Genomic DNA, 17,576 nt, shown 5'->3' with positions numbered 1-17,576 from the left:
TATTTTCAAAAGTTTCACACAATGTACATTCAAACGTTATTAATATAATAAATGTTTCGTTTTCAAAAACAATAATGCTTCTTCTTTTTTTTTTGAGGTTACCGTAAAGAGCCAAGGCAAGCTGGTCTGGCGGCCAACTCAAGTACGCTTGTGGAGGGTGTTGAAAGCGGCAGCGACTTTGCGTCGGCGTAAACAAATCCACTGAAGAATCGCCTCCTCCGTGTTTGACAGGCGTGTTGGCATCTATGTCCACTACTCCAAGGGAAGAACGGAAGGCTTTCACGATGTCGAGCGGCGGTAAGAGCAGCTTTTATGCTTTGTTTCAGAACTCATCGTCTTGTAGGCTTAGTCATCGCGGCATCAGCTGCTTCGCCGGTTGAGTTGGCATGTTGGCGTTACCCACACTGCGATAGCTTAGCAGCTGTTGTGTTTCGTTGGTTTCGTCGTGATGCTGCATGCCAGTGTGAGTTGCCTCATTGTCGTAAACCAAGCTGAAGAGCGTCTTGTCATGGCCTTTGCCCCAACCCGCATCCGCGGAAACGCGAAATCCACGTTGGTGCTGAGGAGGCGTACCAAAATCGATAAATTCCGCAGTTGGGCTGCCGTGTCTCGCAGCATTACTTCGAACTTCCCCATGCTTTTTGCACTTGTTGCCAAAACGTCATCTTTTTTTTATTTCCGCTATCTCTAATACATTTCACTGCGCAGTCGTGCGCATGTCCGCGCATGCACCCTGTATTACAGCATTAGATTTGCTGTTAAGCGGGCCATTGCTTTTTCTCTCGTCGCTTTCGAACGTTGAAATAGAGCTGATTTAATGTTCACCGCTAGAGTTCCCATCTTGCCAGTTTCGACAGGCAACTACGACAAACTGTGTGCGATAATTTTGGTGTGCTGAAGTTCTAATGATGTCATGTGCGCCGCGAGCTGGGAACATGACCTCTCTGAACGAGCAGCTACTGTTGGCATTGTGCAACGAACGACTGCTGCTCGCGACTCGGTCGTTCGCTTCCAGTCCCACACTCGCAGACAAAAGGAACCTGTTTCCGTGAGGTAAACCAGTCACAAGCCTAGTCTATATGTGATCGGTTTTCGGCATATCCGGTGCATTTTTTTTTTTTTTTCGTTCTTCCGCATTTGCCTGTTTCGCCCGGCTGCCCACAGCGTGTGGGTGGGTCGGTCGGTCTCGCCGGCACGAAATGGGAGCGGCCGATGAGAGGGCTCCCAACGCGGATTCGAAGTGTACCAGCAATTTCGAAGCGAGATGGACGTTAGAATCAATGACAGACAGGGATAACTTTCGTCCGTTATCCCATTATCAATTGCTTGGTGAAAATCGAATGCTGCTGTGCAGCACTGCAGAAATGCTGTTGTAGCAGATTGATTTTAATCGTATGTAGAGCTCCAACTTTTGCCTACATTGTATCCATTGTCTCAGCAATCACTGTTATCCTCTACCTCATTGACCGATAATGCTGGCATATGGAGCACCTGTCTGGCATAGTATCTGCCCACTGCTTACTGATTGTGAAATCAGTGAGAAAAATCTACAAAATTATTAATGCTTCTCTTACATATTTCCAATGCAAAACATGTTTACTACCTTTTCATGCGAGTGTATCAGCACTTTAGAGAATGACCTGATTGCTTTTTTTTTTTTTTTTTTTGGCCCTGATTACGTGATAAAGCTTTTAAGAGGGGGCATCCGTCGCTGAAATGACGCATTGAAGTGAGCAAGCTGAAGCTGCAAGAAGCGTTACACAATTTGTCAAAATGTAAATGAATTAGTAATCTGCGGCTGTGTAGGGCTGGCACAGGGGCCCAGTAGAGGAATTGTCAACCTAGAATGTGCCCACAAATTTAATCCACAAAGTGTTGTTTAGTTTACAGGTATGAAAATTACCCTTTGGTTTTAACTGAACAACATTGGGCACATGTGATAACTGTGCAGTTGCGACATTGTCGCGGGCCGAAATTGTTTTCATGGCAAAACCTTTGATATTAGTTTCTATTTCTTTCTGAGAAGAAGTTCATATACCACATTTTCACCTTTGTTTTACTCTTTCATAGTTCACTTTTCTGGGTCCCCCAAAAGAAATTTTCACATTTAGTATATTGTGAGCGACCACTCATGACATGTTTTGAACTAAAAAGTTGCGGTTCCCTTGAGAGGTGAAAGCTCTAACAAAAAGTTCTCGTTAAAAGAAACATATGTATATATATATATATATATATATATATTGTTTGGCATAAGAAGTGGGTTCACTAGTGCATTAGTCATTTTTCTCTATTGGATCAACACTGCATTTTGCATTGTTTCTTTTTTTTTTTTTTGTTCCTGTGAACAGTGTGCGGTTATAATATCTCTGAACAATTGCACAAGATCGGTTTTTACCTGAAGGTCCTTGTAGTTGTGTGCGATAGGTCATAAATTGGTCACTCGTTATATTGTGTAGGGATGAGGTCAAAACACTTCACAGCTTGCATCCATGCCTACAGTAGGGTAATGCAGGTGCAAAATAGATTAGATAAAATTTTTAGCACTATTCGTGGCTTTATACAGTAAAATACCACTTGAATAAACACCTCTTTAACGAACTATTCATTTGTACAAACTTTTTTAAATTGCCCGCCGAAGTGCCATTGAACGCATGGCAAACACCCTTCAGTTTAACGAAAATCAGCACAGTGTGCATTTCACTTGTACGAACATTTTCCGCGGTGACACCCTGTGTCTGCGAGGTCGTATTGAGCACATGTGCAACCCGCAATTTTTATTGCGCATTTTTATGTTGAGAACCGCACTCCATTACTGCATGATGAAAAGTGGCCTCCATTTGTCTTTAGACTGAATTGGCTACCTAAATGAGTTCATAGCTGGCTTTGCACATTTAATTGGCGTCACAGCAATAGTTAGCCATAGCCAGAGGTTCAGCCCAACTAGCCCTTCGTTCAAGCTTCAAGAATAGCGTATGTACGCGTGCTGGCTAACTATGATTGCCAAACGAAAACACCTTACTCTAGATCAAAAATGGGATATTTTACTTAGGCTGGACTCAGGGTAGCGCCAACTTGACACTGCGAAGGTATTCAGGGATTCCAGTGTCAGCACTGTCTACGAATAAGCCGGCACCGAGCAAATGTGGCCACATCAGAAAGTTTAGAGCTCGGCCTCGCCCTTAAGACTGTGCGCTGGGCATTTCAGAAAAGTCTACGCTTATTTCAGTTTAATGTTCACATTAACAAACATTGCCCTGAGGTCCCTTGAAATTAGTTCAAGTGAAGTTTCACTGTGGGGCCACTTAATTAGCACTTATATATGCGTTGCATTTTGTGGGCCATTATCACTGGCATCATGATAATGCACATAGGGAGCTAGCATGCGAAGAGGAAAGTTGCGTAATTTTAGTGTGACTTATTACACACAAGGTCGCTGTAGTACTGGGAAATGACATGCTGTGGTCACCTGATGTAGGATACCCACCTACGGTAGTGCATGTAAAGACTGATAGGGCGACGGGCTGGTCTTTTAGGGGCTTTGTGAATGAGGAACATACACCAACAAGGCTTGCACTACTAACTCCTGTTATGTTTTGAAAAGTGCAAATATAAACACACATACATGGAATGTATACGAAACCAAAGATCAAACCTGCAAAAAATTTTCTTTCAGAGATCATCTTGTCTCTGTTGTGTTCGAAGCCAACAGATCACACCCACGTTTGCTTTATTTTCCTATGAAATTTATTTCTGTGGTGCTGCACAGTCAATAAACATCTCCCAGCATACCAGGTTATTTCAACTTATGCTTTGGATTATGAGTTTGGGCACCAAGTGAAGGCAGTCGTACGTCGATCCGAGGGGGAACCACCGCTCTGACGGGCTCTATTTTCGATTCGGGGTTGTCGGTGCTTCGAGGAAATGCAGCAAAGCCAGGCGCGCGGGGGCACACGGAGGGGGCGATTGGATGGCAGCCAACGGGATCCCCTAGAGTGCTGCCGCGCCGACCACGATGACTGTGGGGAATCGACGTGCGGTTATGGACACGTGCCGTGCGGCGCTAATGGGTGTGTCGATGATTCGTCCATCGCCGGCTGCCGCTCAGCCATCATTTCAGCTTTCGGCACCGGGGCCCCCTATGCGGTAATTGCGGGCTGTGTTGTCTATTTTTTTGCGGGCGCCTCTGAACAGTCAGGTTCTCTGTCACTGTGCAATGCAGTCATCCAGATAATTTGAGCCCGAGCGGGGGCCCGAAGATTTGTTCGAATCTTGCGGCGTTCAATTTGACAAGGCTCTTCGATGCGCTTGATGATTACGGGGCTGAAGCGCGCCAGTTCAAATGAAGCGGAAATTCAAATCGTACACCGTGGTTCAAATTAACGAGCCCACTATGCATCCCGTTGGGTAAATGCTATTAGCATGCGTAAGCAGTAATCGAGAAGCTACGCTGCACTGCGTCCAGTTCCTTTGCACTTTTTTTTAACGAATTGACCCTTTTCCTTCGACCCATAATTAGAATGCGCTACATTCCCCTTCTAGCTTTTTGTTAATGGTTGTGAGGGGATGGGAAGGCGAGGAGGGTTTAAATCGCAGTTTGGTAGAAACGCGCGTAAACGGGTTGTCTGCCTGAAATTACATTTGAGTTTGGAAAATGTTTTGAAGTTTCTTCTAAATCGCCCACAGCCAAGGAAATTGCACGGCTAGATTTAGGAAAATAGCGATGAAGCACAGAGGAAAAATAATTGAAGCGTTGGGACAGGAGGCATGTGCAGCTGCAGCGCTTACTTAACGAAGTCCCCAGCTGGTCCCGGCTCACCTAACCTTAGTTAAGGTAGAAAAACGCTAATTAGGTGCTTATCAGTCTCCTTTCTCTGGGTCTCAGTGTGGCCGTGAAGTGAAAGCTCAGTGTAAAGAAGTGAGAAACGAAAAGAGTTGAGAACAAAAAAGAAAAATCTTGTAGCGGTGGATGGAGGCGGGACAGGATTGAAGTTAATCTTAAATGCCACAGCATTATGAAAGCTACGAGTGGAGGTACATAAGCGGCTGCAAAACATTTTGCTCGCAGTGATTGGCGTTCGAAATGTGCGAGGTCAGTAGACGGTACAGGTGCATGCAGCTCGGCATTTTTCCCTCAGTTAGTTTAGAACAATAAAAAAATAAAAAGGAAAGATGTCAGCACTGCTTCATGACTAGTTCGGTCTTAATGTGGTGTCAGTGATTATCCAAGTTTTTATTTATTTTTTTTTTTTTTGGGGGGGGGGGGGTCAGTATTTGCCGTTTGACGCGTTTGACGTATCGCCTCTTCTGTATTTTAGATAAGCCGTCTGGAGTGCAGAATGTGACTCGAGATCGAAAAATCAATAATGATGTGGTCGTTGTAGTTGCATGGATGATGGCGTGCTTTTTGGAGACTTATTGCGCGCATTGTCTTGTGCATGGGGAAAACGGGCCGAAAGTAGTGCTCTCGCCCTCTAAGTTTTACACTTCCTTGAAGGAGCGGATATATCCTTTGCTATGAGAGTAGACACGATAGCGCCTTTAACACCTTTTTTTCATTCCACGACATTTTTTTTTTTTTAATTTTTTTGTTGACTGTGACCGAGTTTGCCAAAGTGGTAAACGTCTTTAGTTGGTTCGATTTTTGGGGAGAATGGAAAGGCGCAGTATCCGCCTCATTTTTCGGTTGACATTTACGCTTACAATGGCGTGCAATTGGAGGCACATATGTCGTTGGTTGGAATCCATATCGCAAACACTGTAGCATCTGGTTCGACTAGCAGGTAGACGCAAACTGTTATGACACCGCCGCGAAAGCTGCACAAGAACGGTTGCGTCACAGTTTTGATGCGAAATCATGTGCGCTTTTATTATTATTTTTCGATACGTTTTCTTCCTTTTTTTTTTTTCTCTCTCTTTTTTTCAATTCCGGGTTCGGTGAAGCCTTTTCGACCATCGTGTTGAAAGTTGGGCAAGGGCACTGTCAGCAAGTCCCCCTCCCCTTCCTTCACCCACGACTGTAAAAACATGCGTGAATGTGGGCTTCGCTTTGTTCCGGAGCTAAAACCTTCTGTGCACTAAATAAGCGACAAATCCGCGAAAACTCCACACGCACGTGTCGTGACGGCTCATTCCGTCGCCGCATGTTTGTCTTCCGCGAGACAAGCCAGTGTTACTGTAAATGGGTGGATCAATTTGACGTGAGAAATTCGGGAAAATTCCTGAAGGTTCTGATTACCTGAAGCCCGCCTTTTGACAGGCGCCCCGCAAAAGCAGGGTTTTCATTCAGTCTAAGTCTAGGCGCCTTGCATAACCGGTCGATGCCACCCGTTGTACCGCTGTAACCGTCAGAAACAGTGTGCAACACCCGGCTTCGTGCAGTGCCTATTGATATGGAAATGCCTGTCGTGTTTACGGAAAATGTTTGAGACTTTTATGCAGCCCATAGCATTTGCAAGGGTGTAGGCCAAATGATCTCGATGTCGGCAGATTAAATGCCTTTTGAGCGAAGGTTTCTTCCCTCCTGCGCGGGGTTTTGTCAGCATTTTATGCGGTGTGTTACACTTCGCACGTGCAACATATGCCTATCCAACGCACTCGATGGCAAGTGGTCGCCCAGTCAGCGTCGAAACGCTGCTCCGTTACATCGGCAGTCTCTATTGTCTGCAAGCGCAGATATTTAAACGGCAATCGCACCTCGAATGTCTCGATGGAACACCGAGAAGAAACAATTGCGCAGTTTTAAAGTTCGTTTCTCCGCAGAGGCTCAAACAGGGAGTCTTGAAGCTTCGCTTCTGTGCAGCAATTTGCTGTTCGGGGATCGGGCAAGCGAAGTGTAACGCTTTATGCAGGCCGCTGAAGCCGGTAGGTCACGCATAAAAGCCTCACGCGAGCACTGCTTGCCCGTAGCTCCGCTCTGCAGAGTTGCACCGCACCGCCATCTTGACGTCAAGGCTGTTCTCGGGAGGCCGTACTGCAATGATTCTGTAACTCTTCTCTCGTATCCGAACGCGCTTTTACTTTCCGCTCGCAACGGGTTCTTGCTTTATCCTCGCCTCTGTTTTCCCATTGTCCTGCTGGCTGCTGCTGTAGAGGTTGGCATCGTTTGTTGTGTGTGTGTTTTATTTATTTATTTTTTCGCTGCGAAGGGCCGTTTCAGCTTGACATACTCGATTGGAACGTAAACCGCGTGACTCATTTTCTCTTTCCCTTTTCTGCTCACAGCTGCGCTCGTGTGTCAACTTGTCCTTTTAGCGTTCGCAAAAAAAAAAAAAAAAAAAAAAAAAAGAAAATGTATTCAACTGGCACGAGTTCTCCAAGCTAGTGAAGTATTCGCAACGGCGATCCGTATTTCAATGACAGTCTGAATTTGCTGTATGATTAGTCTCACATTCGTCGGCTTTGTTTAGGCACCAATTTTTTGAAGGAAATTTCGCAGAATTGGAAGGAAAGCACTGTTTAGTCATACTCGTAGTAGCGGTTCTTGGGCCGCTTAGCAACCCAAGAAGATCTTGGCGCGGCGGCCGAACAGACGGAAAATGGTAGATGAGGATAGCAGACTTCGCTGGCTTTTTAATTTTTTTTTTTTTTCTTGCGACGAGGAAGTCCTAGCTCTCTCCGCCCAGAGCACCAACTGCGCAGTGGCAGGGGCACACTATCGCGCATTTCGGCGCGGCGCAGCAGATAGCGGTGGCGTTTCTCTCCTTTCGCTGAAATAAAATGTTGAAACAAGCAAAGCTGAAGTTGCGAGAGTGACGCCTCGTAGTGGCGAATGCGTCAGAGGGCCCTGACTTTTGTTATCGAGTGAGAAGTATATATTTTAACATCTGCACATGCCACTATTCAGATTGGCTGTTTCGTGTGTGTTTTGTTATTTCCCTCGTTTTACTAGTACTGACGATCAAGTGTACCGATACATGTTGCAGTACTGTCTACCTGAAATCAACGAATCAGCGGGAAGTAAGCGCTGTTACCATATGCGCCGAGTGGATAGCGAAATTAATGACGTCGCATGTAACACCATCGTGTACTAGTTCCACTTGGCCGGCATTCGTCTCTGGCTGCGGACCAGGTCCAGCCACGGTGGACTAAATGTTTGCCTACATTGGACGCCCATTTCCGTCCCATTGTTTCACCGTTTCAATTGGGGGAGAGAGGTGAACCGCTTGCATGAAGAACCTTCCTTGCTGCTTTGTTGTTGCTTGAGCAGTGTCGATTGCGCGTTCGCGATCCTCTTTTCACTGTGATATTCGATGCTGCATTTGGGAGAACTCTCTTCTTTGTTGCTCTTTCCCCGATAATTGCCTCTTAAGCATTCCGCTTCCGCTTCGTCGAGCAGTTCTCGGTGTCTTTTTATGTAACTGTTGAAACAAGCGAGAAAGGCCTGAAGGGTTTTTCTCAGCCATGAATATTCGTCCATATTTGACTGGACGTCCGAGGGCACCGTTGTTATATTCATGATGGAAAATAGCGCGAAGGTACACGAAGGACGGAAGGAAGTAAGACACTGACAAGCGCTACCGTTAGTGCTTGTCCCTGTCTTACTTCCTTCCGTCCTTCGTATACTTTCGCGCTATTTTCCATCATGAATGTTAACCAACTTGCCCAACTTTCGGCATTATTCACCGTCGTTATACCTCTGTCACACTAGCAGATCTAATTTTATTCAAATCGAATGTCAATTGGTTTCTTTCGGTGCTACACAGTGAATTATGTCATTCGCAAATGGTGACAATTACGATCAGCTATAAAATAATACTGTACTTAAGGAACATCAGTGCGCACAAACGCCGTTTGAAATAACTGTGTAGCATTTTAAAGCTGATTTAAATATTTCTGTACGTTAATTCAAGTGAAAAACATTACTTCTGGCTGTGTTGTAGCACTTCAGCCATAAAAAAATCCAAGCCAAGTATCGAGTTGACCACAGCAAAGCGCGTATACACAGTGCGGAGACGCACGGAGACACGTAGAAGCTGTTAAGCACTCAGTCACAACTTTAAATAGTTCTGAGATAAATGCACGGGGAGAAGCGGCCACCAAGGAACACAGAACCTAAAATGATCGTGAGTGGCTGGCATGACTAGACCAACCACTTCTGTGACCGAGAGTAATTGTATTCCACGAGAGCCTGCCGTGCGAATAATTTTACACCTAAATTAAGTTTTTAAAACAAAATCTATATAACTTTCACTGTGCGCAGAATATTTTGTTGCGTTGCTTGGTTCTGCTGCGTATCTGGCTTCGAGAGTGCACATTCGGTTCACGATCGAATGCTAATGCATTTACCAAACTCATTCGACGAATAATGTCATTCGAACCTAATGACATTAAATTTTCTCGTGTAGCAGGTGAATAATGACAGGCTTTATAACGACTGGCGCCGTGCCGGTATCGCGTTGGCTTGGCAAGCTTGCCCACTGCCGTTCGAATCATGTGCGGCATTTCATCGCTTCGGTTCGCAGATTTCTTGCGATGTCTACTCAGGCTTCCCTCCTGTCTCCATTTACTGGCTGTGCCGTACTTCAAGCGATTTTTTTTACGTATTTTCTTCATCACTTCCGTGGGCTAATCTCAGCTCATTCGTTGGCATCACCGCGCGTCTTTTATTTATTATGTATTTTTTCATAATAGGCAGGGGGGGAGAGGTGATCAGGACGTACTTTGCCTATCACTCAGCAGAGTCTGAACTGTGTGCTGCAGCAGTCGATAAGTGCTCGTGTTGGCAAAATTTCAGCGCAGTGCAAGGTCTGCGCAGGGCCGACCCGTGCCTGTTACGTGCGCCGGCGCCGTTAACCCTGCTCGAGTTTCCCGGGCAACGGGTGTTGCTTTCAAGGTCGACCTGTCGTGCGTGGCGGTCGGTTGCGCTGTTTTATCGATGGTTCATCATCTTTCCCAAGAGCTAGTAGGCCTGTCCGCCGCCCGTGATGTTTAGTGCGAGCTTTTGCTGCACGGTTGGTTGCTGTTGTAAAAGTAGCATGGTTGCTACGGTTCGGTTGTCCTCCGCAGCTACAATATGCCGGAACGTATCCCGGTTCGTGTGGGTTTCGACATGTGCACGTGCCTCGGTCCCGGTTGCAACCGGAAGAGTAATTATTCGCCAACAAAAGGCGCCGATAAGCTCTTCAGTCTAATTCCGGCTTTGGAAACGGCAGTGGACTTCTTGAGAAAGACCACTGTGGTCAGTTTTCTTTGTGTGTGTGGGTGGGGGGTGGGAAAGGACTGATATTAGTATTCGCACTAACGATGGCAAGTTACTGAAATATGCTGGGAATGTCACGGCAATACGCGAAGCTTCATTTTTTTTTTTTTTTTAATGTGAAGCACATAAATTGCAATTCGCGCATGGTAATTTTAGAGGCCGGCTGCATCTCCTTTTGAAATTTTTGCGATATTCAAGGATTCAAATCGATAGGTGAAGTATGCAAAGTATTTTGGCTCTAGCAATGTAATTGACGGCGTAATCTACGATTAAAACTCGATTTTTTTTTTTTTCGAAGCTTTGGAGAATATTGGTGATGACGGCATGCACGATAATTTCTTATATTTGCTGTCTTCGCCCACACGCTGCAGCGCGTAATGGGATGCCACCGAACAATATTTTGGGGACTTGCTTCCGGTATTTCGGTAGCATTGTTTTTGCTCTTTCGAAACAAGCATACGGGTACTGTACGTGGTGTCATTCATGCACCCTCCACACTGCGCAGTGCACTGTGAAGAAGCCTAAAAGCTGTCGCGGTTTTATGAATCGCTAATTTCGTCATTGCTTCAAATGCTAGCGCCATTCGCAGGCTTAAACTACATGCTTTATAAGATCGCTACAGTTTCCCTTTGGGTCCACTTTGGAATTGAAGCGTGGGTAGTGGGCATTCAAGGCATCAGCGTAATGCATTGCTCTTGGCGGTTTAGACCAGCTGTGCTTTAATATCTCCCTTTTTTTTTTTTTTTTCCATATTTCGCGTAATAAAGACGACAGCTAGTTCTGAGAGTATGCTGGTGAGTCATATTGGTTGGCGATTTTAGGTGGCGGAAGACGATTTCATGTGAGCTAGATGTCCTCATATGCTTTTACCAGATAGGGTGTCTCGATGCATAGTACTAGAATGGACGGATCTTGGGATCATTGTGTGACATGCGGTCTGCCGCGATGCTTCACGATGTCGTTATAGTGCGTTCGGTACGTTACGTTTTAGTAACGTCAGACAGCGGAAAAACAGGGTGACTCCTTTTTTTCGCACTGACTTGAGGGGCTTTAGCTAGGGCGATTATATGTTGCGCCGCCTCACACTTTTTGTGCATGCTCGGCTTCCTGGACGCGCTGCCGAGTTGCAGTTTTGTCTGCAGCCGTCCAAGATTAACGGTGTGTGGGGCGTAGTTGCGTACACAGGTAGTAAGTTCTGCTGCTCGTCGGCGTTCGAAAAAAAAAAAAGAAAAAAAAAGCTTGTCTGCGGATCTATACATAGTACATCTAAGTGTGACAGCTTGATGTGTTGGAAAACGGCCGGCCAAGTAAAGCGGTCACCGCCATGCTCACATTCATAAAGATGCTCACGAGAATTCTTTATGAATGTGAAAGATGAAAAAGTTTAACAAAACTTCCAACTAGGCTTTCTCCTTCAATCACTCTCTGTGAAATTGAACTCTACAAGTACACACTTTAAACATTAACGCACGTATTTTCCACATCCACTTCCTAACGGCGAATACGGCGAGTGAGATTACATGCCTGCGACTACACCTGGTGCGTCGTCACCAATAGCGATGTGGAATGAAATTCGTGATTCCGCGCGGCGACGTATAAAAGGCGGGCGAGTGCGCTGCGATCGCGTCGCTGTCGTTGACAATTTCCTCCTCCTCCTCCCCAGCGCCGCTGTTGTCAACTTGTCATTACCCTTTCAGCCCTCCGACGTTCTTACGCTAGACAAGAATTATGGGCTCAGTGTCAGGAAGTCGACGTAGATTGGTGGTTGGCGCGCTCAGTGGACAACATTCATTTTATTTTCATTTCTTATAAAGTTTTACCACCATCGATTAATTTCTGTACCTCACAACGGGGTTTTGAAACGATTTTACTTTCGCATTAAAGGCACGCTGTAGGGATACACTGATGGTTCCAGAAACAATGGGTAAGTTTAACTTTGAAAATGGATTTACCAGCTTTGTTAGATTGCTATTTCCGTGAAGTAAACTTCGCAAAATTTAAAACAATCTTTATTATATTCGATATTTCCGTGATGTATCGGGTATCGAGTATCTGTATCGAAAATCGATTTCGCTTCTGTATCTTGTATCGGTATCAGTATCAGAAATTCAATTTTTCAGGGTACCGAGTATCGGTATAGAATAACTTTTTTTGAAGCGTCTTTGCCCAGCCCTCAACATCTTTCTTTTCTTACGTTATTTTACTCATTATTTCATTAAAGACACGTGAAAATGACAGGTTTCAATTCAGTGAAACACCGTCTAACACATCGGAAATCGTTTCTTTTTTCACTTTGCAAAATAATTTTGGTTCATGGTGGTTATCATTCCGCATAATTTTAGCGTTCATGATCGTTCTTTTAGCATGCGCGGCGACTGGGGCTTCTGGCATCGCTTGTGGTCAGCGAGCGATCGATTGCCGCGTTCGGAGTCCGTTGCATATGCTTGGCCACGTCGCTCGATTTTGTTTGTTTCGCCCGGATCTCAAGAAACGGGGAGTTGCGTCTGACCGCGTTGCGAGGGTAAGAAAGAAGAGGCACGATAAAGTTGACGCGACGGTTCAAAGGCCCGCGCTGACCCGGCCGGGCTGACGGGGATGTGTGCCGCTCGGGATGGACGAATGGGCTGGAAAGAAGAGGGGGTGCCGTCGGCGTCTGCTGCAGCATCTGCGCATTGGCCGCTCCTCGACCAAGACGGTGAAAAGGCGAGCAGCGGAACACGAACTGGCGAGAAATGGTTAGAAAAGAGGCGCAGGTAGGACAGCGAGCCGCCACGCGGTTGTCTCCGTGAGAGAAGGGCCCGCTACGAGGGCGACGACGAGTAATCAGAAGAGAAAAAGTAAAAAAAAAAAAACAGAAGGCCCGGGAAAAGCAAGGGCGCGCGCATGAGTCACACACGACGTGCAGCACGCCGTTGAGAAGGGCCGTTCCACCGAGCTGCCAGGTAGCGTAACAATGGGGAAAGAAAGAAAGAACTCGACGGCGGCGAGAAAGGGTGATGGCCGGTGGACCGGTGTGGTGTGGCGTGGCTAGCGTGGTGCTGCCCGGCCGGATGGCCGCGGCGAGAGACGGCGACGTCGTGTGCGGCGCGGCTCGCTCTGCGATGCCGTCGGCGTGCCTTTCCTCCTCGTCGCGGTGACCGCGTTCCGTGTTGCGCGCCCCTCGAGCCGGTCGCCGCCACGTCGAGTGGACGCACCGGCAGGCACTGGCGTAGCCGCTGCTGAAGAACGGATAGGTCCCCGCCGCCGTCGACCGGTGAGCGCGCGCGCGTCGTCGTCGTCGCCTCGGAGCGAGCGGCGCTCGCATGGACCGCGCCGGGGCCGTGACGTACGAGGAAGACCCGTACCTGCCCGACTGCAAGGCCGGCGAAGAGGAGTCGCCCGCTTACGACTCGGGCCAGGACCTGGGACAGGTGGGCGCCACCGACCCGACGCTCGACGACGAAGGGCGCAGCCTCCTCAGGCTAGCCGCTGGCGAAGAGATCGAAGAGTTGCATCACGGTGAGGGGAGCATCGCAATTCTGATGCTGCCTTTTTGTGGTTTTGTGTCGGAATGGTGGTTCAAAGAGTCGAAGACGGACGCGATATCTGCTGGAGTTGTGCCTCGTGATCCGGCTTGGTGGCTGCGCACGCTCGTCCGTTATCTGGCTGCTAGCTCATTTTTCATTTGCTTTGGTCGTTTTATCTTCTGTGCCGCGCTGTCACTTGCGAGCTGGAACGATGTTGTATTTAGGTGCGGGGGCTACTGCAGTCCTCTTTAGGGGAATCCCAGCTGGTACACTTCGCGAACAGCTGTTAGACTGAATGAATGAATGAATGGGCACGGCGCGCGACTTCTGCCTCATGGTCATTTGTTGCGTTTTTTCTTCTTGCTCTGTAAAGTCATTTGCGCCTTGTTTATTAAACTAAACCAGTGCTGGGGTGTGTTCACTGTTTATCATACCACCTGCACTTTATAACGGGGGCTGTAGCTTACAGTCAAAAATGATATTTTGCATTACAGCTGCAATTTTTTTATGCTTCATTCCAGGCCTTGTAATAGTGCATTTAATGTCCAGGCTTTCTGCTTTTTCCCCGTTCTTGCCATCAGACATCTTTTTTCGATTTTTTTTTTTTAGCACTGTACACACCAGTGTGTGTCATATTTTGTCAAAAATAGCTGAGGCACATCGTTCATGCATGCATATTCAACTGCAGTGCATTTCATGTGAACATTATTGTCAGCTCCATGTTACTGCGCAGTTCTGCCTCATCAGGCTAAGCTCCTCGTCTGTTTTCTTGGCACGCTGTGGTTCAAGCTGCCATTGTTGTCTGGATACACCTTCTTGATCACAGCATGACAGATCTTGAAAAGCAAACACAGGCCTGTCACATTGTTGACACGTCTGTCAGGGGCCTCTGCGTGGTTTTGGATGCATGCCCAATTTGCACTGAACTGGGCCCCTCAGTAGATGCTTTTATTTACTCTGCTACATGCTCAGGATTGGACCTTATGTTTCTTTCTCTGGGCAATATGAAATTTTGTTTTTAAAATTTAACGCCTGTTGAAATCTGCGCGAGATTGTGACCACTTTTTTTGTTAACATGTAGTATTGTGCATTTATTGTTTAATATTCGAAACATTTTCTCTTGCAAGTGACTTAAAAAACTAGTATGAGATTTGTTGGTCTGCATTTTTCTGGTTCTCAGGCTAACGTTGGTACAACTCCCTTGTCTGCATCACCTAGAAAAATAGCTTGATGTATATAAACCAGGTTTGCTTAGTTTCTTGTGAGATTTGTTAAGCACCTGTTGCAATCCAGTGTATGTGTCAGCTAACACTTATGTGTCAATCAGACGGTACACAAATAGAGTGGCTGTTGCTAGCAGTAGCAGCACCAGGCTGTTTAACTGCTATGGTGGCATCTCTCTACGTTTTGGGAATGGCCACTGGCTTGGAGCTTATGCGGGTACTATAGGAAGAACGTATTCAGTTATGTAATGAGCGAGCAGTTTTTTTTCTGTGTGCAGTAGAAAGAAAGTGATTGTCAACCTATCTATTTTGTTTTGCCTTTGCTCAAAGCAAAAAAGAAACTGAGGGACTGGTATCTTAATTTCATTTCTTTTTTTCTCCCACAGAGAACTTCTTTGATGCGAGTACCGACGTGAAGGCGAGTGACGCCACCCCGGACAGCGGAGTGCACGACCTTTCGGGAATGGATCCCGAGGAGAAGGCTCGTCAAGAGGCTGCTTGGAGGGATGAACTGGCACAGGTGAGATTCTGTGACTCTGGAGAAACGACAGCTGTTTGCGGTGCCTCTGTGACCTGATTAAAATAGAATGGGGCCAGCTATCCAGAACGCAATAGCTGAGACGTGTATTGAACAGGCACATTTGTATTTCGCATTTCAGTCTCTCTGACTTGCATCATCCATGGGCATCTACGGGCTGTGCACTGAACTACCATGCATATTTGAAGTGTGCTTAAATCATGTCTATGCTGATACGTTGCAACTTGGTGCATAGAGAAAATTTAGATACTTTTCTTTTCAAATAACTCCCTTAGTAAATCTGTAGAAGAATGTGTTTCATTTTGTAGGCCTTCAGCAGTGTGCATTTCTTTACGCCTGAGCAAACATGTTGGTGGAATGCGTTTTTAGTCACTTAGCATTCTGACGTATGGCTCTTGTCATGCTTTCGGGGGAAAAAAAAAAGAGGCAGCTTTCAGTATTCTTAGAATAGGGTATTTATTCCCTTTACTTTTTGGCTGTTTGCTGGCCCCCGAGATAGGCCCAACACACTTTGTTGGGGCCCCGCCAGGTTGTTCTGTGGTTAGGGCGCTCGACTACAGTGCCCAAGGATGGGGGATCAAATGCCGGCATCGGCGGCACGTTAAAGAACCCCAGGTGGTAGAAACTTCCAGAGCTCTCCACTATGGTGCCTCTTAGAGCCTTAGTCGCTTTGGGACGTTAAACCCCATAAACCAAACCGAATCAAACAGTTTGTTAGGTCACAGGAAACATAGCGTGATGCGCTTTGGTTCCCTTCTGCTGCGAGGCTGATCCTGCGGTGCTTTCTTTACTGTGGATAAATTCAGCGGGAAGTCTGCATTTATGTAGGTGGGGCACAGTTGACTTCCCTCACTCTATGATGCAGGCACGTTCGTTTGGCTTGGTTATGAAGCTTTAATGCAGAAGTATTACTACCCACGTTCATGTGCTTCGCCGAGGTGGCTGTGAAGCCCCCTTTGAGCAACTGCTAGGAAAAAACCACCAGTACATTCCAGCCCAAGCCATGGCATAGAGATCAGCTTTACTGGCCACTGTGTTCGACCATTGCACTATCCCAGTAGCCGGTTTCTTCACTTGCTAAGTGACTAGCTCTTCATGCTGCCCTTCGGATGTCATCGAGTTCACAGTTCATCTTAGCCTCCTCTGGCAATGTTGTGTCAAAGACATAAATTAGGTCTCTTTCATTCTAATAAAAGCCTAATGCACCCGTTAAATCCTTGGCTAAACATGGCAGCCCATGGAAAAACAAAGTGGTTCTGTATATACCTTTGCAACGAGGGCCCCCAGGCATCTCCATAATGCTCGCTGGGCTGTTGTGTGCACCTGACGTCAACACGGTGGAAGCGACAGCGGAACTGGTTTGCAACAGCCCAGAGAGGAGGTGTTTTAACCTCCTTGCCCGATGCAAAGGACTATAAAATGCATTTAGATTCCTCGCCTTGTCAGTCTTCATTTTCTCTGTGCTGTTGCTACTACTGGCAGTTGGAATGGCGACAGTGCTGTGACAGAAGTACAAGTTGGGATGAAGCAAAACTTAGCTAAACATGGCAAGGTGTGTCAGTGCAAAGCTAAACGAAGCAAAAAATGGTTAAATGAGTGCCAAGCATTGCTCCTGCATGTGTATCCGTGCTTGGGCAAGATAAACTGCTGCTTTCAGTATGAAAACACTTCTAGCCCTGCGCAGTGGAGTTTAATTTCCAGATTCCGTCCGCTGTACAGTGTGTTTCTGTGGGGACAACCAATCCTAGATAAGCTATACATGGTCATGCTATGGCAGATGAACTACTGTGGGTATCATGACCACAACCACGGTTGAAGTGAAAGCTAATTACGCCTTATCAACACCAATTAAACCTGTGTGAAACACAGGCTAGAAAATGTAGCCTAAACCGGTCTGTACGCACATTGGCGTAATTGCACCCTCCTAAGCCTGTTTAGTGCAAAACCACTTCTCACTTTCGCACATAAAACTTGTGGTTAGCTATGGTTGAACCACTGTAATTTTTCTTTTTTACTTTTTGTGTTCCTTGACCATGGGCATACATAGGCCCGTTATGATGGGTTGTCACTGCTCTATTGAAACAAAACTGCTGTATACAGATAAAGAGTGG

General features: G+C 46.5%; 1 protein-coding gene across 7 annotated transcripts in view; it reads left to right on the top strand.

The window, feature by feature from the left end:
- The first annotated feature begins 122 nt into the window (after nt 1-122).
- Nucleotides 123-17,576, top strand: part of LOC146190653 (uncharacterized) — a 34,540-nt gene continuing 17,086 nt past the window's right edge. For 2 of the 7 annotated variants that reach the window (XR_014706563.1, XR_014706562.1), the window contains exons 1-2: nt 13,226-13,696; nt 15,314-15,447. Coding sequence is in view for 5 of the 7 variants with exons in the window: in XM_084601031.1 (XP_084457157.1) it covers nt 13,501-13,696; nt 15,314-15,447 (330 nt within the window). In the remaining 2 variants the exon portion in view is untranslated. Of the gene's footprint in view, nt 298-13,223; nt 13,697-15,313; nt 15,448-17,576 lie in introns of those variants that run through there. The other 5 variants (XM_084601032.1, XM_084601030.1, XM_084601034.1 and 2 more) reach the window with 4 other exon arrangements.

Source organism: Amblyomma maculatum, chromosome 4 (genome assembly GCF_055883805.1).
Source record: "Amblyomma maculatum isolate TAMU_Amacu chromosome 4, ASM5588380v1, whole genome shotgun sequence".
Classification (NCBI taxonomy): Eukaryota; Metazoa; Arthropoda; class Arachnida; order Ixodida; family Ixodidae; genus Amblyomma; species Amblyomma maculatum.
The sequence above is the reverse complement of the archived record's forward strand: the minus strand, read 5'-3'. Positions and strand labels throughout refer to the sequence as shown.